This window comes from Lagopus muta, chromosome 1, assembly GCF_023343835.1.
Source record: "Lagopus muta isolate bLagMut1 chromosome 1, bLagMut1 primary, whole genome shotgun sequence".
NCBI classification, from domain to species: Eukaryota; Metazoa; Chordata; class Aves; order Galliformes; family Phasianidae; genus Lagopus; species Lagopus muta.
The window spans coordinates 103191452-103215303 of NC_064433.1; the positions used below are offsets into that span (position 1 = coordinate 103191452).

Below are 23852 nucleotides of genomic sequence, written 5' to 3' on the forward strand. Positions count from 1 at the left end.
GGGAAATCCCTGCGTATCAAACAAAATCACCGCGAATTGTCACTACAAAAGATATCCGAGCTCACTATCTGCATAAATAAGGCTTTTCTGAGTCTGCTCTTTTTTTCTAAGAATCCCAGAATGGCCAGGGTTGGAAGGGACCTCAAGGATCATGAATCTCCAACCCCTCTGCCACATGCAGGGCCACCAACCTCCACATTTAATACTAGACCAGGCTGCCCAGGGCCCCATCCAACCTGGCCTTGAACACCTCCAGCAATGGGGCATCCAACCTCTCTGGGCAGCCTGTTCCAGTACCTCACCAATCTGTAAAGAACTTCCCCCTGACATCCAACCTAAATCTTCCCTCCCTCAACTTAAAGCCATTTCCCCTGAAAAATGAAAATTGATCTCACAGCTTCATAAACTTTCATATAGAAATCAATAGAAAACATTGTTAGAGAAGTCTGAGCATAGCATACATAAACAGTAATAAAACATGTAAACATCCTATTTCTTCTCCAATGCACACACTTTTTTTTCCCTCTTCTTCCTATTCACATATTCACTCACTACAATCCCACATTCTGTAATTCTACCCATTAGGCTACCAAACAGTTTTTGTAATTCGGTGTGTATGCAAAGGTCCTTAAAATCAGCAGCTGTAATAACACCTTCACAGAATCATTGGGGATGGAAGGGATGTCTGGAGATCATTGAGTCCAGTCCCTGCTAAAGCAGTTACCTAGAGCAGGTCGCACAGGAAAGCATCCAGGTGTCCATTCATTAAGTCATTTTCATTATTCAGCTGTCATTGAATACTTGTTTTCTTAGAAAACTGGAAATCACATTAAGAAAGAATTACAAATTTCCTCCCTGATCAACTGTTGCAGAAAATCTAAGGAATCTGTTATGAGGATTAAATTAGAAATGCAGGCATTTGGACCTGTGATGATTTAATGCCCTTCAACCCCGAAGTACATTTGAAAAATGTCAGCACATCCTTTTTCTTCTAAAAATTGATATAGCTGCCCCAAATCCATATGATTTCCTCTAGCACCATGTGCATCAAAACATTTTTCTTCCAAAGCGGAGAACTTTCTTTGTTTCTGAATCTCAGCATGACATCCACCTTCCAAAGAAATATCTTCTCTGTGCCGAATTAGTATTCTTTTCCATGTGAGTCTTCTTATTCTGAAAGCAAATGGAGAAATGTCAACCTACCTATAAGATACAGACTCTTTTAGAAAATAGGATGAACTAGTAATTATCGCAAAACTCAACAAATTGATTTCCTATGTACATCGGGACAGAACTAATGGTTCCTTAGTTGGTTATAGGAATACTGCTCACATGTAAATAACTACCACAGGCAGCAGCTTGTTTCATCTCCTTCAAAAACCGTTATGTCTCCTCACAAAATAATTGATGAATTCAACTTCAGTACTCACTTCTGCCTTGTTGTGCTAAGAATTTTAACATTCTTGCCACGTGTTGTCAAATCCTTTTAATCAAACAATTACGTTCATTTAGTCTCTACTACCTATACGAGTGATGGGAGCAAAATAAATTGTGAACATAAAGCAATACAACTATATACATATCTAACAAGAATGGTGTACTGCTGTCCATTGCTATACCTCTGTAATACAGAGCAAGATAAAAACAGAAATATATGTGCACTGTGCAGTATTAGTAGCTTTGACTGCTATAACCGCCATTACAGTGGATACTCAGAGTTGCAAGCACATTATGGGGAAAAAAAAAAAGCAACAACAACAAGAACAAAAAAATCACAACCTTTGCAGACCCTTATAGGCTGGAAGGTGGTTGGGTGTCACATCTTCTGCCCACGTACACAACACAAAAAAAAACAAATTACTCTTAATATTAACAGCATTTAAGTACGAAGAAAAGGCTAACCTTGACCAGAACTCTTCACAGCTACTTTGCAGACCTTCTACACAAACAACACCTGGTTTCCCAGGCATGCAAAATCCTGACAGAGAGAGTTCCTTGGACCATTCTATAATATTTTTCCTTTTTTGCTTGTTGTAAATATGGTGACTATAGATCCACAATCTAGTGAAAACGACGTCCTCTGACCGAACAGCATTAGATGTCGTCACTGAGGAAGGTGAAAGTTCTCTGTCAATGTAAGCAGCTGCCTGGTCTTTAACCCATTCTCTGGCACTCAACACACAAGGCTCACCACTGCAGTTCTGCATCAAATATGTTTTTAGATCTGAGTTTAGCTGGGCTTGTTGAGAGCGGCTCAGTAATGGTGATCTACAGGAAAAAAAAGAAAAGAAAAAAGGAGTTGTAATATGCTTACAGACTACCATATTTTTTCAGACAGTTTACTTAGGCTACCAAACAAATCAGGCCATATGGACTTGTTATTGACACTTAAGTCAAGTGAAATATAAATGTCATAAAAAGCTTTCAATTATTGTGCCAACTCTTGAATACAGGTACAGTACTAAAAATCAGAATGAAGGAAAAAGCACATGAGGAAGAGGCAAGGTGACTGAACTAATTTTCTGTAACACACAATGACAGAAAATACAGAAAAAAAAACAACCAAAAACTTGAGGTCTGCCAGTAACAGCATTTGGCCAAGAAAGAGTACCAGTGAGTAACTTCTCACTCCTCTCAAGAGCGTTAAACCTTGTCAAAATGGAAAATGTACTCTGCTTGAGCATCAGACCAATGAACACTATGTACACATAACCCCTTTGTACGGAAGATGGAACTCCTCACTATTCCCATTTTTTGTCTTATCTGCCAAGGTGACTGATGAAATCAAATTCTTGTAGGTATGACTTTATTCAGCACCACTGTCCACCTGGCCAAATCTGACTAGCGAACGAATTTGAATAATTTGATAGTAAATTACCAAAAAAACACCCGAACTGTAGTTTGCTATTAGATCTTTATTTACACATTACAACAGCTTCTAATTATTTTTACTAGCAATATTTTCAATAACATACCTCACGGTAATTTCTGGTAGAACAGATGGATATTTAAATGGTAAAGCACAGACCATAGAAAATTTTACCTAAAAAAAAAAAAACAATAAGCACATGTTAAGTTTGAAGAAACCTCGGTGTCTCTCAATATAGTCTTAGGAAAAAAAAATAATAATAAATCATAAAAAAACAAAAACACTCTCTCCAAAACATTATTATAATACCATAGAGGCATTAGAGTCCTCTGGCTTCACGTTCAGTATAAACTGAATTTTAGAAGATGGCATCTCTGCAGACTCATTGTCAACGAAGTGCTTTAGTTCTGCCACTGCCAGCTGGTCGGTCACAGTGAACTCTTCCTCATACGGAAACATGCTAGAGAGTAAATCTAATTCTGATATTTGTATCTCGGCTTCTTCTCGGTTAGTCATTTCTGCAGCTTCCTAAGTGAGGGAAAAGAAAAACATACGTGTATGTTGTATGAATACGTGAAGAAGTCAATCATATACCCCCACGTAAGCCCAATTAGTCTTTAAAACCAACTCCATCAAAACTAATTCATAGATACTGGGGGAAACATGAAGTTCATGCGACAGCTCCATTAATTTGTAATGGTACACGATCGAATCACAGAATGCTTTGGGTTGGAAAGGAGCCCAAAGCTCACCCAGCTCCAATGCACTGCCGTGACCATGCCCGCGCCCCCACCCGCACCCGTTCCAAGCGCCCGGCCGTCGCTCCGCCACCGCGACCCACCTAACGCGCATGCGCCGGCGCCGGCGCCGCCGCCGCCTCCTCCCTTTCCCCTCCACGGCCCACCCTATGCCCTCACGGCCCACAATGCAGCGCGCCGGAAGTACGCGCGGCAGCGGCTGACCGTTGCTAAGGGTTGAGGTGAAGCTGCCGGCTGCCTGGGGCTGAGCCATGCATCGCCATGCTGTCCGTGCTGCGATCGGAGTAGGTGAGGGTCGGCGGCGCGCCGGGCTTTCCGGCTACCTCAATCCCGACACCTGCTTTGCCGGCTGTCCGCTGTCTCTCCTCCAGCCGCGGCTCTCTTCTTTTCCTATTGGCTGCGCCTTCTGTCAGTAAAGACACGAAGGCGTTTTTGGCCAATTGGAAGCGAGTAAGGCGGAGTCGCGTGCTGGTTCGTGGAGAGGCCGGAGTGGGGCCGTGCGGGCGACACGTGAGCGGCGCGGGACGCGGTGAGTGAGGTGGCGTGGCCGCGACCCCAGCCCCAACCCCAGCCCCAATCCCGAGGTCCTCGGGCCCTGTCCGGCTCCTGCCATGGGGTGGGGGTGTCGGCTCCCTGCTGGCAGCAGGTGACCGGTGGGACCGATGGGCTTGGCCGGCCTGGGGGCATTACCCTGCGCTTTTAGTGCTTTTCAGAGTGCTCTTTGCAAAAAAATAAAGCCGTCGTGAATTGAAACCAAACTCAGAGTTTCCTTGGGTTAGGTATTGGGTTCTGTGGCCCACTTCCCAGCGTAGGTTGCTGGCGGAGATCCTGTCAGACGTGTCTGGCTGACTGCAGCGGGTTATGTGAACAGCTTGGTGTTGACCTATCAGCCTGGCTGGGGCTAAATCAGCTTGGAAAGGGCTGTAATGGCTTAGGACTGACTGTTAAAGACCAAGCATTGTGATTTTCTGTGGAAAAAAAAATGTGCTGTGGAGGGAATTTGGATGAACTCTTCTCAATAAACTGAATGCATATTTATAAATGTCATCATGGAATCACATTTGGGCTGGGTGAAAGAAAAATTTGGGCTGGGTGAGAGCTCAAAGCCCAGCCAGTCCCAACCCCCCGCCATGGGCAGGGCTGCCCCCCACCAGCTCAGGCTGCCCAGGGCTCCATCCAACCTGGCCTTGAGCAGCCCCAGGAACTTCTCTTGAAATCATTTAGCCATTCTCCTACTTCTCATTTAACATCTGGGTCATCAGCTCTACAAGCATGCTTCTTAAAAGGTTTTTCATACAAAAAAGTCCTTTGTATGTAGTGTGTCTGAGCTGCCCCAAGCTCAGTTATGCTGATTCGTTTATGCTGGTTTTGTTTTCTGGCTGTGGCAGCACCAAGCAGGCAGCTGTTTTCTTGGTGTGGTGCTGATTCCAAGCTTAGACCTGGTTTCGAAAGGATGGATGCTATGAGTCAGACTGAGTTCTGTGCTTACGCATTTACCCGCAGCTGACTTGAAGGGTGGAGAGCAGAACCAGGCCAGCTTGCAAAGCGTGCATGAATCTGCAGGGACTCAATTAGGAACTTTTTTCATAGTATCATAGAATCATTTGAGTTGGAAGGGGCCTTTGAAGGCTATCTGGTTCAACTCTCTGTGATAAATGGAACACTAGAACACAGCTAGATCAGGTTGTTCAGAGCCCTGTCTAGCGTGACCTTGGGTGTTTCCAGGGATGATGCATCCACCATCTTTGGGCAGCCTGTTCCACTGCCTCTCCATCATTATTGCAAAAAACAAACAAACAAACAAAAAAAAAACAACAAAACAAAACACCCTTTTCCTTCTATCCAATCGAATGTATTCCTCTTTTAGCTTGGAACCGTTCTCCCTTGCCCTATCACAGCAGACCCTGCTAAGGACTTTGTCCTCTTCTTTCTTACAGCTCCCCTGTAGATACTGAAAGGCCACTCTCAGTTCTACCCAGAACCTTTTCTTCTCCAGGCTGAAAAGCTCTAGCCCTCACAGCCTGTTCTTGCAGAGGAGGTGTTCCATCCTTTCAGTTTACATCTTTGCAAATGTCAGTTCTGACATCTGTGAGATAAGTCTCAGAGCCTTGCAGGAACTCCAGGCTAAAGGTGAGACAAGCAACAAACTTTTTGAAGGCAACCTCTTGGCATAGGGCTCTGCAGTGGTAGATTGGTTTTTGTAGAAGGGTTTACGGGTATGCCAAATACCAGCCCCTGTATTTTCTTGTAATGTTGGGAAGCAGTGATAAATTTCCTCCAACAAAGTAATTTAAAAGATGGAACCCCATTGTTTGTATATTTTAAAATATGTTCGAGTATTCGCACATGCCAGGTCTTATCAACGATACAAGGGATTTACAGAAAACAAAAGTGAAAGACTGTAATTGTGCAAGTCTTGAAGACTTAGTAGGGAAAAAGTCAGTTTCATTTCCTGGAATTGCTGTTTTACTAGTTACTTAAAATCCAAGTTCTGAAAATCTGTAGGATTTTTGGTACATAACTAATTCACTTTGTTCTCCTTTGCGTTGCTTTTGCTTTAGGGTTTTAGCCCATTTTTAATAATTCGTGCTGGCTTCTTGTTTCTACCACAGTCACAGTTGCTTCTGTTAAATTAGAATTAATTTCTTTTGAGAATGTCAAGCTACAAGTTAATTTTCCTGAAGGAGTATCTCGGCCACAGAAACAGTGTACTGTCTAGCAACTAACAAATAAAACCTAAACCTAATTTCTGATTTTTTTCATTGCTAGGTCACTGTTGTGTGTGAAGAAAATCATAGGCTACAAATATGGGAAAGAAACGCACCAAAGGCAAAACTGCACAGGCTGATGAGTCTCTGGATATAGTGGGTAGGTTTCTTCTGAGAAGTCTCTGGTTCTGAAGAGGAAAACAGTAATTCTGTAGCAAGAAGTTAATAAGGGTTGAATTATGTAAACGACAAGATAACTGTTTTCAATAGAAGTTTCACTAAAGTATGTTAGTTTAAGATATGGAATACAGAGAACATTTTTCTTTCAGCATGAGTTTCTTTATTCTGTGTTGTTTTTCTGAGCTACCTATTGATACTGTCAGATATTTGACCTTCTATTTGCAAATTTAAACATTTGTAACTGCAAATAGTGAGGAATTGTAGGGTGATGATAATAAAATGGCTGAACTATGTACGTTTCTAGCCCAATTTCTCTGTATATGACTTAAGCATACAGGTAGCTTATCTTCACTCTCAAGTGACAGTGTCACCACCAACAAGAAAACAAACCTTCTAGCAGCAAACGCTTTTTCTCAGTGTAAATAGAGTCTGAATAGATGAAGTTCAAACCCGGCCCAGAAGATGTAGCTGTATGTGGAATGTAGTATTAGAGTGCAAAATGATGATGGTATAAAGTGGGATGGTTCTGCCATTATTTTTTTTTTTTTTTAACCACGATCTGCTGCATAATTTCACTGAGCAGCTCAGCTGGAAGCATAACCTCCACAATCTCCACTTTTATAGGCCAGCCAGGTGCTGCCCTGGTGACTGGGAACTGTGGCAGTGGGCTGTGGCTGCTCCTTGAGAGGTGTGGGAATCGTAACACCACAGTAGTAGAAGCCCACAGCCTGGCTCACTAGGTAGGTTTGTAACCAAAAGCTTTGACAATGTAGATATGAGTGATATTTGAATTAGTATTTTTTTCGTAGTAATGCAGGAGTTTAGAATTCATCAAAAATGTGCTCAGATTGTGAGTGGAGGTAACAAAGTATGGGCTTCTGAATGGGTTTTCTGGTATGTCTACTAAGTTGTCATTCAGTGTTCCTTTGAGTTTGGAGAGATCGTCACAGTTTCTGGATTATATCGTGCGTCTTTGAAACCCATAGACATTCCACATCTGTTATGATACCTACAAGATTCTTGTGCTTTATGTTTTGTAGAGCCTGTATGCAAGCATATTCGTAAAGGACTGGAACAAAGTCATCTGAAAAAGGCACTGCTGAATGTGGAATGGCATGTTTGTCAGGACTGCAAGGCCAACAACAAGACACAAGAGAATGAGGAAGAGACTGATGAAAGCCCTCCAATATGGTTATGTCTAAAATGTGGCCATAGGGTATCTCTTGTTTTCTTGTTAATTTCTATTAACATCTTTCAGTGCCTCATAATAGAGTGAAACAACAGAGCTTTAATTAAACGGTTGCACCTTTTCATTATCATTTTAAATGTGCTACGTGAGTGATTTGATATACGTTAGTCTTATGGGAAAGGTCTGCTCTGAATTGCACATGAAGTACTTCAAAGCTTGGCACAAAGGCATTTAGCAGACTTAAGGCTAAAACACAATCTTGAGGGTTTGCTTTCTATGAAAGTCCAAATTATTTTTCCAAGAAAGTATAAATTTATGTTAATGCTCTAAATTTTTTATTTTCATCATAATATCTTGTGCTAACATTAGTTTGTTGAAGTTAGAACTCTGCATGCCAAACAATTGGTTGCTTTTGGTTTTGTTTGCTTGTTTGTTCTTTTCCTGTTGGGTTCTTCAAGCCGTTCAAACTAGAATTTGTAAATTAGATTTTCAGTCCCCGAAAGACTCTGTCTTTATTCTGCATTCAGGAAGGTACTTTTCTGTCTGCAGAACAAATGTCTTGAAATAAAGAGCCATCTATTCATCCTAATTGGTTGAACATAATTGAATGGTTTTCGTTTAAATACTTTCTTTATACTCTGACTCTTTTTATGTTTCATTGATAGTCAAAACTGGATTTTGTGACGCTTCTGGTTATCAACATTATAGGGCTGTGGCAGAAATTCTCAAGAGCAGCATGCTTTAAAGCATTACACAACGCCAAGATCAGATTCCCATTGTTTGGTTCTCAGTTTGGACAACTGGAGTGTGTGGTGAGTTTGTCAGGAAACAGTTAAGATGTAGCTAGAGGGAAACAGAGGCTGGGATATCTTGTGTTTTCTTTGTGATTTCTGGGAGTTCTTTAGGAATACGTGAAGTGTTTCCACACACAGTAGTGTTTGTTAAGATCTGCTGAGTAAATATTACTCTCTTGTAAAACTCCTAAATAGAATGTTTTTATAATTGAGCTTAGAAGTAACCAATCAGTAAATGCTGTTGATTTCTTGCTTTTGCTTGGTCAAAATACTGACACGCAGAAACATGTTATATAGCTTTAAATCTTAACTTTGATGCTTGGTAGAAGCTCCTTTCTGGTGCAAACTTAATGAAAGCCTTACTTACTGAGAAAATAAAAGTAATTATGACCTCTTAATACAAGATGCATTGTTCAAGAGGCACAGCTGCAGGATTAAATGATGCTATTGAGTCAGTTAATACGAATTCTGTCTTCCTGGTAATATTCTCTTCTCTTTAAAGGAGCAGTACATTAGTGTGTAATGGAGAACGGTAGCATCCTCAACTGTGCTGTATAGAAGTATGGTATCTGGCATAGTTTTGATTTGGCTTAAAGTCACCTTCTTCTAAACTTATTATTCATCATTATGCTGATTTTTATATTAGACTGTCTCTTTATGTGATCGTACTTAGCACATACATGTGATGATTAATATTTTGTCATGTTTCTATATACTATTCTTGATTGGATGCAAACAGTTTTAGTAATACATGTATATTACTTATGAACTAATGAATTTATTTGTGATTTTAATTAAGTAGTTGTGATTTTAATTAATTGAGGTATTTTGTTGGAAAATATCCATAGCTTTTAAATGAAAGTACTATTGAATGAGAGAAAGTTGTCTAAACAAAATATTTGCTTTCTTCTCTTGTATGAACTTGTATAAGATGTTAACCAGAGAACTGGATATTGGGCTTAAAGTATTGTCATGAATCAGAACTATCCAGAACTGTATTTCACTGTGACTTTAGTACATAAAGCCAAAAAGTCAAAAGCAATTTTAATCAGCATCTGTTAATGCTATGAATTGATCAATTAATGTACAGAGTGCATATGCATACACGATTGAAATTGGACTCGAATAACACCTGTAAGCAGTTTTGAATATGGAGAGGAAGAGGAGAGCTCTAGCGATTCGTTATCTTCTACTCTTTGGGGTTTACAAGAAATGTTATTGTACGCATTTGCAGTAGGACCTAACAGTTGGATCTAATGATGGTTTTTCACACATTAGTCAAACTGGCATCACTGAAGAAACTTAATTTTAATCTTCTGATTTCTTCAAGACTTCCTATAAAAGTAGCTGTTGAAAGGTTATTGTGTTAAAAGTTGCCCGTGGAAGTAACTGTCATCTGTTATTCTAAGAGTGAGAATGCCAATTTTTACAATTAAACAAACTGACAATAAATACATACTCAAGGATTCCACAGGTAGAGCCAGGGTGTGTTGTTGTTGTTTTTGTTTATTTTTTAATGAAACATTGGAAAGAAAAAAAATAGAAAAATCACAGCTAGTACTGAAGATGCTAGAGATTCAGGGAAGCAATTTACTGCAGGCTTCTGCTGCTTTTCAGACCAGAAAGTTATAGATAATCCTGAGATCTGCTAAATGCATTTGTGCCTAATAACTGTAATTGCCATGTTTCTAAGTGCAGAAGTGTTTGTATTCCCTTCAATAGCTTTTAAGACCTCTTCAAATAGTTGATTGAACGGGACTACAATATTGATACATACAGCTCTCCATATGCTTTATGTGTTCCAGCAAAAATTAACCCTTACTCAAGCCTTTATCACTGTAATTTCTATCAAGACTTTGTTGAAATCAGATCAGTGGTGTAACTGTGTGCTTGTGGTTAGTTACTTCTTTGCTTGTGAAGAGACAAATAGATTTATTTCAGTAATGAAAGAGGGGGAAAAAAAGCATGCAGAACTAATGGAGCACAAAAATAATCAGGTATTTTTTTCAGTGCTATGAGATTGGAAGGCCATTTCCTATAAGGCCTATTATCTGACTTCCTTTATTGGGCCAAAATTTGCCTAATGCTTCCTTTGCATGCAGTCTAGGTTTGTAAAGCACTTCCCTTACAGGTCTCGAGGTCTCGTTTTTGTTTGTAGGTCACTGTACTTACTTTTTAATCAGAAATATATTGAGCACTCTTCTGTCAGACTTCAAAATCTTCAAAAACAAAAAACCAAACCCCCATAACTTGTAATTTTATGTGCTTGTGTAATTAATTGCATGAAATGAGTAAGTAGTTTAGGAATTGTAATGGGAAAAAAAAAATAGGAATAATTTTTGTTATCTTTTTTTTGGGGGGGTGTGGGTGGGCCACCACAGGTGCTACATATGTGATAATGAAGTTCCATACAGCACTTCAACGCGTTTGGGCCAGACTGTGGATTATATTAAAAAACAAGTTTGTGTCAGCTCATCACGTTTAGGTAAGTAACTGTAGTATCCATAGAGTAGATCAGAAAGACTCTTAACTACAGCAGATAATTTTGTAAATTAAGAACGTTCATTAATTCTTTGCTTACTAAAGAGTATCTTATGATAATTTAAACGGCTAATTTTTTCATTGATTTTTCTTTGTTAGTTCTGAAAACAAAACATTCTAGCCCATAGACTTAACTGGACCAGATTTTTCTTAATCTCTCGTGAACTTTTATAGACTGAAAAATGAAAGAGGAGCAGGAAATTAAGCGTGTTATTAGGATATACTGTGATTGAACAATCGACTTTCAGTACTAAGAAGGGTCCTGTTAATTCATCAGTATTGCCCAGTCTCAAGATTTGAGGGGAAAAAAAATGAATTGTTATTGCTGAAAGGTAATTTAATTTCTATTTTTTATGTATTTATGTAGACATTTGCAAGTATCAGCTGGAATGGCTAGGTCTTCAGCTGTTGCAGCTTGTACACTCCTTCCATTAGGATATAAGAAGATTTGTTTTCTGAGGGCGTACATGTTGCTGCAAAGCGTTGAGAACTCTGCAGTCTACCTTCAAAATGTGGATGTTTAAAAGCAAAAAGCCCAACCTGCTCCTCCAGTTTGCTATGCTATGGATGTTGTGTTATGCAAAACTGTTTCTCAACAAGGCATTTCCACTTGGGGGAGTTTTCATAGCAAAATAAATGCTCTAACTCCTACCAAGATTTCCAACATTGTCCTACGCTTGAGTCACCTCATAGCCCCTTTTGGAAACAGATCACACCCAAACCAGCAACGCCAAGTAGTTGTCTCTGAATATTTTGTGCAGGAATCAGCTGAGCTTTTCCCAAAGGGGATCAGAATCTTTGGGTGTGTTTGCTCCGTCTTTGCCAGATAAGTAGTTTCATTGCATGTAGTATCTGGACTTAGATTGCTTGCTGGAATATTTATTCTCAGATTTGAAGTAGACTGCTGATTTCATACCTGCCTCTGGTTGCCTGTTTCAGAAATTCCAGCAGTTATTCTTTCCTCGTTCATCGGTAAATATGATATTGTCCATTTCTTTGCTTTCTCAGAGCTGTTTTACGTTGTCTAAAAGTTACCTTGACTCCCAGCCCTCTTTGTCAGAAACCTTATCAAGGGTAGACTGCCAAACTGGTAGAACCAGTGCAGGTGTTATTCTGGAAACTACCTGGTGTTCCTTTACAGTGTTGTTAAACAAGTCATTGGAATTTTGAGCTATACACCAAGGTAGTTTTGGGGAAAGTATCTTTAATGTCTCTTGAAGAATATGTTCTTCTCTGTTTTATCTATTTATAATAATAAGGAAAATGTGAGGATTCTTTCACAGTGGGAATCCTTTTGAGTTTAATTTCAGATAATAATGCCATATCAAGAGGGCCAGATGCCATCTTGTTGGATGCTGTAGAAACCCCTAACATAGAGGATGTTGCAATGGGAATGACATTTCAGATAACACATGCTGAGTTGCAGAGATTGTTGGCATGAATGGCTTATGGGCTGAGTGTCATGTTTAAGTGCTAAGCTGATATGAAATGGTGTTTCAAAAGTTTCTTGTTTGTTTTAGACTGTCTAAGTGATAGGAGTTAAGAACCTTGCATCTGTAGGATTATGGAATTAATTATCATATGTTTGTGTTGCTCATGCATATCACTACTTTATCCTTGCCCCTTCGTTGTTATTGGGTTAATAGATTTCTTTGTTTCAGCAGAAAAGCAACAAGAGAACAAAGATGTTGGAATTGAAAAAGTAGAAAAAGACAGCAGAAATGAGCAAGAAAAAGAAGTCTTGCTGAAAGAGAGTTCTCATTCCAGTACCAACTCTGAAGTGACTGTGAAAGGACTTAGTAACTTGGGGAATACATGTTTCTTTAACGCAGTGATGCAGGTACAGTAGTTACTGCTGTTCTTAGAAAGTAAAGAATAAAAAAATCAAGCAAAGAAATGGCACCAGTAAAATATGATTTTTATCTGCCAAGAATGACGGGTTCATTTTAAAAATAGTGCATTGGCCCAGAGCAATATGAAGGAATGGCACTACAGGTTCAGACTTGCACTAAGTGGAGATCTAAGCAATTGCCTTGCCTTTGAGGGACAGCATCTTTTACTGATAGAGATTAAGCATGCCAACATCCAAATTTAGTAATAATGTAAAAATACGTTGTAAAGTAGCCTGGTATGTTACCCTTCCTGACCTGTTAGAATATGACATTAATACCCAAAGACCATGGATGTTTACTGAAAAAAATACTCGCTGTAGGCAGCAGGAAATCAAATAGAGGAAAATATTAACTGGATCAGCATATTCCATTGCCATTTTTCTTAGCTAAGAAATGCATAGATAAAGTAAGCTTACTCTTCTGAATGTTTTAAAACTTGTGTGTTACCTTGTACTCTTTGGCTGCTGGCTTTTCTTGAGCAAAATTCACATTGCACTTGTAGATTTTAATGAACAGCTTGATTTTATGTTGTAATACATCTAAAAGCAAGGGAATAAATATGTGCACTAGATTAACCTTTTGATTTAAAACAGACTCTAGTGAGTAGACCATCAAAAGGTCAGTCTGTAGAATACGTCTAGGGCTTCTATGACCAATGAGAATATAGAGAGAAGATATTTGCAAGTCCCTTTAGTTCTGTGGGATTTACTTTGAGCAGTTAAACATTTATAGAATTTCCAAATTTGTGTCCAAGGTCATATTTAACTCTCTAGTTATGGTTGGCAAATATAACTTACTGTTAATCTTGTTGCTAACACGTGGCAAGTGGAACTTCCCTTCCTATTGTTCCCTGGCTACCAGTTCCCTGGTTATTTTTCTTTCCTTTGTCTTCTGCAGAATTTATCACAGACCCCAGTCCTGAGGGAGCTGCTTAAAGAAGCTAAAATGCCTGACACAACAGTTAAGATTGAGTCACCTGAGTTGTCCATGGTATATATGTTTCAACCTTCATTGTGTTTGTTTATTTTCCTCAGGTCTGATTAAAAAAAAGCAAGCAATACTCTCTTCTCTAGATTTGAAAACTGCTTAACTATCAACAAGATTAAAATGTAAAATCAGTGTGAACTTCACCACTGAATTTAACAGAGCTGCTGCCGAAGTCAGTAATGCTTTTCATTTTCAAAGAAATGGAACTGTGTAACATTTGCATTCGTCTGACTGCAACATAGGGAACTAGAAAATGTCTCCAGCACAAACCCAGTGGGGATTTGGCTGGGGAAAAAAAAGGGGTTAAAGCACTAAATAAAAACAAGAAATATGGACTTGGAACTGAACAAAAAAGAAATAGCTAATGACTTTCAAGTCAGTGTTTTGATATTATGTGATGAGAAGCCGTTTGTTGCTTGTTCTTGTCAGTCTAACACAATGCCATCTTGAAATTGCGTGTGTTCTGTCTTGTAAGAGTATTTTCAAGAAGTTGAGAAATCAGACAGGGAAAATCCTAATCCCGAAGGATCAGTCACCAAACTAAGGAGCAATTCTGTTGTTGTTGTTTAAAACAGGAACCTCAACTGGTAAAACTAGATCAGCCAGGTCCTTTGACTTTAGCCATGCATCAATTCCTGACAGAAATGCAAGAGACAAAGAGAGGGGTAGTCACTCCTAAGGAACTTTTTGCTCAGGTTTGTAAAAAGTGAGTATCTATATAATTGCATGGCATAATGAGTATGGGGGGAGCTGGGGGGAGTGTTCTTTAAACAGAAGGTGAGTTTTCTTCCTCTTTTTCTTGAGCTTACATCACTGCATTTGAAGTTACCATAGTACTTAAAGTTCTGAAAGGGTGAAAAGCAAAATATAAGTGAAGAGAAATAAAATGAAAGAGATTCAGTGATGCAGTGATATGTTCAGATTTTTAGAAACTAACGTACGCGGATGTTTGGTGCTCTTACATGCATGGATGCTTGAGATTGTGCACTTTTGTGTCTGGAGCATGTTGTTTTTACTCTTTTATCTCTAAGATCAGCTATACTTCACAATTATTGTTTCCTTTAACAGAGCAATACGATTTAAAGGTTATCAGCAGCAAGATAGTCAGGAATTGCTTCGGTACTTACTTGATGGAATGAGAGCAGAAGAAATACAAGTGAGTGTTAGTTTCATAGTTGCATATAACTTTCTTCTTCAGATCAAGACTTTCATCTCTGCTGAAGGAAGAAAATGCATTCTTTCTCAGAGAGGTCAACCCTATGTAATGTGGTTTGTGCTGCCCATCAGCACTTATTTGCAGAGGATTGACAATAGAGCTGTAGAACATAGCAGGCTCTAAGTAGAATCGTTGTGAAGAGACCATCATGTGTCTTGCTATTTTAATTTTAGAAAAGAATATTCAAAGAAATAAATTTGTTCCTATCGTGTATCTCTTCAAGGTTGCACACATTGTTTAAGTTGCAAATGCAATGATATTTTCTGTGTTGTTTTTTTTAAAGCATTGTACTTGTTATTCTCTATGGTGTTCTGTTAAAATCAAGTAGAAATGTTCAGTTATGTTTGCTCTAAGAGTCTAGAGTAGATTCAACACTTTTCATATAAATGTCTGTTGTTCTTCAGAAAGGTGATTGACTTGTTCAAAACTACTGTAAAAATAGTGATTTGGATTATGTGCAGTCATCCTAAAGAATGCCTTTTTGTGTTCCTTTCTGAAAAATCTGGGGGAACGTTTGTGGAAGTTTCATGCTGTATTTGTCCAGTTCTATATATCTTATATATATGTCCAGTTCTATATCTTATAAAGTATTTAATCCTTGGACTAATTTTCTTATATACTAATTGTGATGTTACGATTGCAAGTTTGTTTCTGGATTGGTCGGCTATTTTTTTTTAACACCAAAATGCAGGAGGTCTCTTTCATCTTTACAGGCAGTTGTGTTGTTTGTATGGATTCTTTTAACAGTGAAGAGAATTTTTTTTTCTCACTTTGAGGCATTTTATAAAGCTAACTGAATTCAGTTAGGAAATTGTGCAAAATGTGTGCTTGTTTTGAACATTTCAGCGAATAAGTGTTGGAATACTGAAGGCTCTGACTGATTCAGACAAACAAAATGAAGAAGAACTGAGAAGGAAAATTAAAGGTAAAAATGTGTTACTGATGCTATGATAAAGTTATATAAATTTTTCTTTTTCATTCTGACACCAACAGTTGTCACTAAAAGATACATGTTGAGTGCCAAATCTTGAATATGTGTCTGTCTAGAACATAAGACTTGGAATGATAAAACATTAAATGATGTCTTACTGACCTTTGTGGTGTTTTTCTGTAGTGGAACAGGACAGTATGTGCTACAGTGGAAATATAGCTTGAGGAAATTGGTTTTGTTTATAGAGTGTTATAGAGTGTAAGACCTTTATAGAGGTCTTACTGTGATGAAAGCTGATATTTAGCTTTAGCTTCAGACAATTGTCTGAGGTAAATCCAGAGAGAAAATAGGAACTCCTGGGGTGTGGTAGTTCTGAGGCAATTAAAAAATGCATTTGACTTTAGAAAGCTGTGACGTTTTCAGTTCAGTCAAGGTGTCTTTTGCAGATGTATTTTTACACCTGCTCCTTTAAGATATGAAAGGATCTTACTGTAAGAGTCTTACTGCGCTTCCTGAGTAGACTGGAACAGACTAACACATGTATTGTACTTCTTGCATAATGTTGGTGGGATTTTTTGGGATTTGGTATGCCATAACTAAATGGGCTGCCAGTATATTATATGCAGTATTATTAACTGTGATGTATACTTTGTCAATTCTCAGAATATGAGAAGAAGAAGGGAATAAAAAGTTTCGTAGATCGGATCTTTGGTGGAGAGCTAACCAGTGCAATTATGTGTGAGGAATGCAGAACAGTGAGTAAAGGCCCTGCTTTGAATGCCTTGGAGTATGATTTTATGTCCTTTTGAGAAGAACCCCAAAGTAACTTTGTAGAAATAAATGGAATTAGAGAGATTTTCTTCAGTTAATACACATCTGTGAGCTGATGAGTCGCATGGTTGACTGGAGATCTGTCTTCCTTATTCCTACAAAGCTAATCTTCCATTTCTTTTCAAGAGTTCCAAAAAAAGAGGGTGGCAGCAGCAAGCTGCCCCTACCAAAATAATTTATTATCAGATTCCAGATAAATGCCTTCCAGTGATGCAAACTGTAGTGAATGAATTGCTCTGTTCTGTTACCAGCAGCAGTATGCTACGAAGGTCTCTCTTTACTTTTTCATTAGACAATTAATGGGCTTTCCTAATCCCTTTCCCATGTGAGAATTACCATGGGGTTCCTAGGAAAATGGTTAAGGAAGAAGGCACTGTGGGGATGAGGCACCCCAAAAATGGGATCGTTATGGATATGAGTGAGTGGGTTAGATGATTATCCTGGCAGATCTCAGAATGAATCTCATAGGCCTTAGGCTGTATTCTCATGCTCTAGAAAACCAAGACTTGAGAAAGTATTTCTTACTTCTTCGGCAATAGAATTGGTAGAATTTGATTGTGGATAGCTCTTTGTGAATACATATTGACTGTGTTTTACATTTGTATGCATAAGTGGGGAAAAAAACCCCAACATTGAGTGCAACAAGGATACATACAGATAAGCTTATTGACAGCACACCAGCCACATCCAAAAACTTAAATTGAACTCTTAAATGTTCATTTACAGGTATCCTTGGTCCATGAATCTTTCCTTGATTTGTCGCTTCCTGTACTAGATGATCAGGTAAGGACCTGTGTGTGCTTGAGACCTGGCTTAATTTTGTCTGCTTATATGAAAGCACATATTATATAATCATTTGGGAATTAAATTATGCATCTTTCTAAATGCCTCTTTGCATATTAAAGTACTGATCTTGCCTCAGAAAGGCAGAGAATAAGATTTTCTTGTGCACTTAACTCATGTAAGTCCCATGAAAGTAAGTTACGGCTCTTAAGTTGCCTTTGTAAAATCAGTGATAGTATGTTGGTGATCTTGCTGCATTGTCAGTTCATTCCTTTGGTGTAGACATTGGCTTAGGGAATAATCTGGTAAATTCAAATGCTTTCTCACTACTGTGGAAAACTGAGTTGCAAAAAACAATGTTTACCAGTTTGCCTTCACTGTTATTGATGAACTAAGTGGCATGACAGTGATGGTTGCCTACTGATCTACTTGAGCAATTTATTTTCTGACTTTTCATCCATTTTTCTACACTCAGTGCAATAATACTTCTCATAATCTAAATGCATATTGAATAAAATTGAGAAACACACTAGAATAGTGTCTGAATACTTATTTGATTTGCCTGCTCTCAAAAATTGACACTCGGAATACTTGATTTGCTTTGTGCTTCAAATTAAGAATCAGCATGTGTAGTATTTCAGATCTGCCATGTAGCACTGCACAACTAATGAATATATATTGAAATGAAATCCCCTCAACCAAAGGAATCGTGCAAATGAACAGATTTCATTTTAGCAGAAGCAAATAAACGGTAATACTGCAAACTGTGTGGCATGCAGTTCAACTGCAAACGTCTCTACTTGTGGGAAATGCTACTCTTTAGTGAATTTGATGAGATTTACATCTGTTAGAGGCAAAGGTTGTTCCTTTATGGGTCCAGAATATGGGTCTAATATACCAAATTTTTTCATACTGTTTCATTTTGAAGTCATCATTTCTCATGGGCTTCACGTGGAGTGAGATCCATCTCTTCTAAGCATTAGGGTGGCTGGCGTCAATGAGTTGGTTGTATATTAATCACTAAAATGTTATGTCTGGGGCTCAGAACTCAAATAACATTCGTGTAGTTTTCTCTGGAATGCTGTTTTGTTATTCAGGACAGTAACATATCTGCTTCTGTGACTGTTCTGTGGCTTTTCTCTTTTTTTACCACCAGAAAACAAAAAATGCAAATGAGAGGAACGTAAAAAAAAATAAAGGAAAGGAATCTGAAGAGGAAGAAGAAGGTAAAAACAATGATTATTATATTAAGCAGAGAGATGAGCCCCCTGGTACAAGTAAGCACCTTCAGAAGAAAGCAAAGAAACAGGCCAAAAAACAAGCCAAGGTTGGTTTTGATAAGTATTTCATTTTTACTAAGAAGCACTTGAAACTTGGGGTAAAACAAGTTTGTTTTTTTTGCTTCCTCAGTTTACGTGGAAGAAGAGGGGAGAATTTAGAATTTCAATTTAGAATCAATCAAATGCACAACAAAAAAGACCAATTGTATGTAGGGCATTGCTGTGAAGAAATGATACATTCTGTTAAGAGCTGCTGTACAAGGAATAAGTTGATATCCAGGGGAATGTGAAATTAATGCTGCTTCAGATGGGCAACGTGCTTGTGTCAGGTTCTCTACTCATTGGTTGTAAGATAGTCACAAAACTTTAGAATACAGGCTTAAGAAAGTGTCTTTAAAATACAGCAATTCCCTTTGTACCTCCTTGATCCTATGCGACAGGGTGCAGTGGGGGTTGTTATATCTGAGCAAGGATAAATTCAGTTAGTTAAACTGACATCAGATCACTTAATAGTAGGTATTTTTCTCCCTTTTGACCCAGATATGAGGTGCAGCAAGGAATTTCCTCAAGAAATGGTCAGAAATGTTAAGTATCATTTAAGCATACTCTGCTGGAGGGTTAGTTTGGATATCAGGAAACACTTATTTGCAGAACGGGTTGTGAAGCACTGGAATAGGCTCCCCAGGGAGGTGGTTGAGCACCATCCCTGGATGTGTTTAAAAACCATTTGGATGTGGTGCTCAGGGACATGATTCAGCGGAAGGCTGTTAGAGTTAGGGTAGGATGGTTAGGTCGTGGTGGATGATCTTTAAAAGTCTTTTCCATCCTGAGCAATTAAATGATTCTATGCTTTTTCTATGCTTATATATTATGTATACCAATTTGCAGTGCCAGCGCCGCCAGCAAAAACTCCAGGGAAAGGTGCTTCAATTGACGGAGATCTGTGCTACTGAAGAGTCAGAAAAAGATGTAGCATGTGACCAGGAAGGAGAGGTAGAAATTAACTCTGAAATTCCTGATGTGAAGCAGGAAGAGGAATCATCAAATGATTGCAAAGATGACTACTTAACTCAAAATGACTTAAATGTACAGGAAAATAGTACAGATGTTCAAAGCATGCATGAAAGCACAGGAAAGCCAGAGCAAGAATGTGTAGAAAAGGAGTCTATAGGGGATCCCCCCACGGAAGACTTAGATTCTCCTGTAGAGTTTGTCAATGGCCTTGATGACTTATCTTTGAAAGATGAAGATGAAGAAAATGAAGATGAAGAAGGGCTTGCTGCTGACTTCTCAAAACTACACTTGGGTGCCAGTGCTGAATCGGATATAAACGTCATAGATGACCTTCAAACTGTTCCAGCCAAGACATGTGAAATATTGACCGAAGATGCAGAAATGGCATTTCGTACTCTTGCTAACAGGGAAGACCTGAACCCAGAAGAAGGCTCAATCCATCACTGTTTGTATCAATTTACCCGTAATGAAAAACTTAGTGAGAACAATAGACTGCTGTGTGATGTATGTACACAAAGACGTTATGGACCAAAGAACGCAAAAAGTATGATTGATTATATATACTTTTTAATCTTTTAAATGAACAAATGTCCCGATTGCTGCTTGGGTTGAAGGGGGGTGTTCTTAGAAGAGTGTGATTTCTTGTGTAGCTTCAAACCTGACTTGGATCTGTAGAATAGTATTTGATGTGTAGGTTGTGAGAACCTTGTTTGTGTAGACTGTTTACAAGTTATTAATCAAGTAAAGTAACGTGCTCACAGGCTTGGGTACAGAATCCTGGAGGACAGGAACAGATGGTTAAAGAGGAGTGGGTTTAATTCAGGAGGTTCATTTCAATCTAGAACTTTGTAATGTGGATGAATGAAGTGGTTGTTATTCCTTCTCTCAAATGTGGAATTTCTGTAACAGTCATGGGGAGATGATGTTGGTGTTTGCTCAAAAGACCAGTGAAAGCAGCATGCAGCTTCAGATTGTGAGAGTTGTAGAGAACATGCAGGAACTCATCCTGCGTGTGCTAGCTCTGATCAGACATAGTATGAGCAGTTAGTAATTCTGTGATCTGAGAGCTGCACGATGGGAACTGTTTCACAGTGCATCGTGTTAAAGCAGAATGCTTGGATTTACATGTTAATCACTGATGTTTTTTCTTTCTTGCAGATGAAAAGCATGTTTATACTAATGCCAAAAAGCAAATGCTGATTTCTCTTGCTCCTCCAATTTTAACTCTTCACTTAAAGAGATTCCAGCAGGTAATGAACAGCATTTATTTCAAGTGGGGCCCTGGGCAGTCTAGTATTAGATTAGATTGGTGGCCCTGCCTACTCTACGGGGCTTGGAGCTTCATGGTACTTGAGGTCCCTTCCAACCCAAGCCATTATGATTTTGTGCTGTTGTGCTAGCTTAACTTAAATCTGATGGTAGCATATTTCCGTTTATCTCTAAACTTGTTTTGTGTTTTTCTTTCTGTTGTTGTTGTTCTTCCTTCCAGCGTTTGGGAGGCAGATACACGCAAGGTTGTGGTTGTTTTTTGTTTCATTGGCTTGTTTTGCTTCTCAAGGGGTGGTGAGGTGGGTGTGTTTTGTCAGGGGGGAAAAAAAAGCAAAACATTCTAGTAGGGGTCTAAGGAACTTCTTGTTGTGAGCTTATTTGCTTAATAATTTTTTTTCCTTCACTATTGTTAGTGCAGACTGTATTCAGCAGCATTGTTAACGCTGCTTCCTGCTACTGCAGCAGCTGATGAACTCTTCTGTTCCTGTACAGATAGAACAGGATGCCTCACTGAAAGAATTTAATGAATAGGCTTAGAAAAGCTTTACACGTAGGGCTTTAAATTTGAAAGGAAAAAAAAAAAAAGGGAATAGATGAGGATAGTAGACAGTATTGTCTCTTTTCAATTTAAAACCATATAAATTTTGGTCAAAATACTTCAAGACAGAAAAATAAAATAAGGGAGGTGACTTACTGTAGATGAAAAGCAATTCCACAGAGAAAATGCAAATGTATAGGATATTATTAAGGCTGATTATACAACTAAGGAAATAACATTTATCATTTTTTCCCTTGCTTTTCCAGTTTGATGCTGGAAGATTATTTGAATAAGGTGGGAGTAGAATTCCCATCAGTTTTGACAATCTAAAATTAGGTCTTCAGGTATACTGCAGTATCTAGAAGAAAGAGATGTCTTCATAGTTAGAGAAGTGTACACTGAGTTGATTCGTTCTCTCCTGCCACCATTAAGTTACCATAAGAGTGAGCTGAAGAGCCATCTTAACTTGTGCAGCCTGTAGGGGCAAGGAGGTAATGCCAGAACACTCTGGGCACGGGAGAAAAATAGAGACAATTTTCCTTCCTTATGATCTTGTCTAAATTTGTAACATTTAATTTGTATTGCTAAAAAATTAACCTGAAGTATTTAGCAATTAAGCATAGTTTTAATATGCTACACTTAAAATATGGATTTTCCTTCTACTTTTTGTCTGTTTAAGGCTGGATTTAACCTGCGGAAGGTTAACAGGCATATCAAGTTTCCAGAAGTGATAGACTTGGCTCCTTTCTGTACAGTTAAATGTAAAGTAAGTAGTGAAATAATATTTGCATTCTCCCACGCTTCAATGTGCTTTCACAGTTCTGCTGCTTAGCAAAATCTGTGTTGAATGCTTATCAGGTTGTTTTGTGATAAGTGCAAGTGGCACTTCAAAGCTATCTTAATTTGAGTGTACTACCACAGATGACCACCTTCCTTTTCATTGGCAAACAAATCAAAGTGAAGAGATTATATTCTAACATAGTTCAAAAGCCAGTGCCACACTGACATGCTTTAATTTCCACTTTTTTAGAACGTGGCTGAAGGGAATACCAAAGTATTATATTCTCTCTATGGAGTTGTTGAACACAGTGGAACAATGAGGTCTGGGCACTACACTGCTTATGCTAAAATGAGAAATATGAACAACCATCTTTCTGATCTTGTCCTTCAAGGACAACCTCCTCAAGGTAAATAATTAACTGTATTTTACAAATCACATTTTACTGCCGAACAGTAACAAGACTGAGTGCTCTAATCCCTGCTCTACTTCTGCTCTGAAATTCTTACTTTTGTAGCTTTAGAAACTGAACCAGTAGAAGGACAGTGGTTCCACATCAGCGATACCCATGTACAAGCTGTGTCTACATCAAAAGTGCTGAGCTCACAAGCCTATCTTCTGTTCTACGAGCGACTGCTGTAACTCCTCCACAATGTCTTCTCGGGCTGTAACCACCTTCAGCACCCTAAAAGAAGGCAGGAACAAGCAAATCCTATTAACATGGTAGAGCTACTGTATGCAACTGCAAGAGTATACTTAGTGCTTCTTAGACACACTGGCACATGGTTAACTTATACTTTTTCCAGTGTTTTCACTACTTATAAATAAAGAACTTTTTTTTTCTTCAAAATTAGAACCTGACGTTTCTATTGAGTGTTCTTACATTGGTACAAACAAGCAGCTGCTGCTCTTTCATTTCACCAGAGACCAGCTATAACATTGACTACAGTTACCTGTTACTTCAGTATGTATTCCAGAACTTTCTAGGTGTGTTAGAGCCAACAGATTCTGTACTGGCTGTCTTTGTGTTGCTGGTTTATTTCCAGTAGAGCCCTCAATTTGCAAAGTTTCTAGGAGGTCCTTGGTACAAGCACCTTACTGCAGCATATTGACAAGGCTGTGATCACAGCTCTTAATGTTAACTATTTTTGTTCTGGAGGATTAAGAAAGCTTGTCCTTCTCCCCAGGCTTGGCTTCATACTGGTTCACATGAAGTCCTGGCTCCTCATGCTAGACCAGCAGCTGTTTACATTCAGTGCATTTTTTACAACACCCTTCCTTAGAAAATGAGTGC

At 38.7% G+C, this 23852-nt stretch overlaps 2 protein-coding genes across 8 annotated transcripts; one reads left to right on the top strand and one right to left on the bottom strand.

The window, feature by feature from the left end:
- Positions 1-12: 12 nt before the first annotated feature.
- On the bottom strand, positions 13-3939 carry RWDD2B (RWD domain containing 2B). 4 transcript variants are annotated; one of them, XM_048934162.1, is made up of 5 exons: positions 3711-3801; positions 3179-3397; positions 2976-3043; positions 1903-2268; positions 13-1173 (listed from the first exon to the last, which is right to left on the bottom strand). In XM_048934162.1, exons 2-5 carry the CDS (start codon positions 3383-3385, stop codon positions 936-938), a joined length of 879 nt encoding a protein of 292 aa, XP_048790119.1. In that variant the 5' UTR covers positions 3386-3397; positions 3711-3801; the 3' UTR covers positions 13-935. The 4 variants fall into 4 exon arrangements, with proteins under 4 accessions (XP_048790119.1, XP_048790120.1, XP_048790117.1 ...); XM_048934163.1 differs by lacking the exon at positions 3711-3801 and adding an exon at positions 3669-3702; XM_048934160.1 differs by lacking the exon at positions 3711-3801 and adding an exon at positions 3622-3691.
- USP16 (ubiquitin specific peptidase 16) lies at positions 3803-23398 on the top strand. Of its 4 annotated transcripts, XM_048934140.1 has the most exons (19): positions 4092-4156; positions 5565-5757; positions 6397-6495; positions 7556-7731; positions 8413-8516; positions 10880-10983; positions 12701-12879; positions 13829-13921; positions 14494-14624; positions 14987-15074; positions 15981-16059; positions 16729-16820; positions 17623-17679; positions 18836-19006; positions 19848-20517; positions 21132-21223; positions 22460-22546; positions 22811-22967; positions 23076-23398. In XM_048934140.1, exons 3-19 carry the CDS (start codon positions 6435-6437, stop codon positions 23198-23200), a joined length of 2466 nt encoding a protein of 821 aa, XP_048790097.1. In that variant the 5' UTR covers positions 4092-4156; positions 5565-5757; positions 6397-6434; the 3' UTR covers positions 23201-23398. The 4 variants fall into 4 exon arrangements, with proteins under 4 accessions (XP_048790095.1, XP_048790099.1, XP_048790096.1 ...); XM_048934138.1 differs by lacking the exons at positions 4092-4156; positions 5565-5757 and adding an exon at positions 3803-3915; XM_048934142.1 differs by lacking the exons at positions 4092-4156; positions 5565-5757 and adding an exon at positions 3803-3915 and having other exon boundaries at positions 12704-12879.
- The last annotated feature ends 454 nt before the right edge of the window (positions 23399-23852 follow it).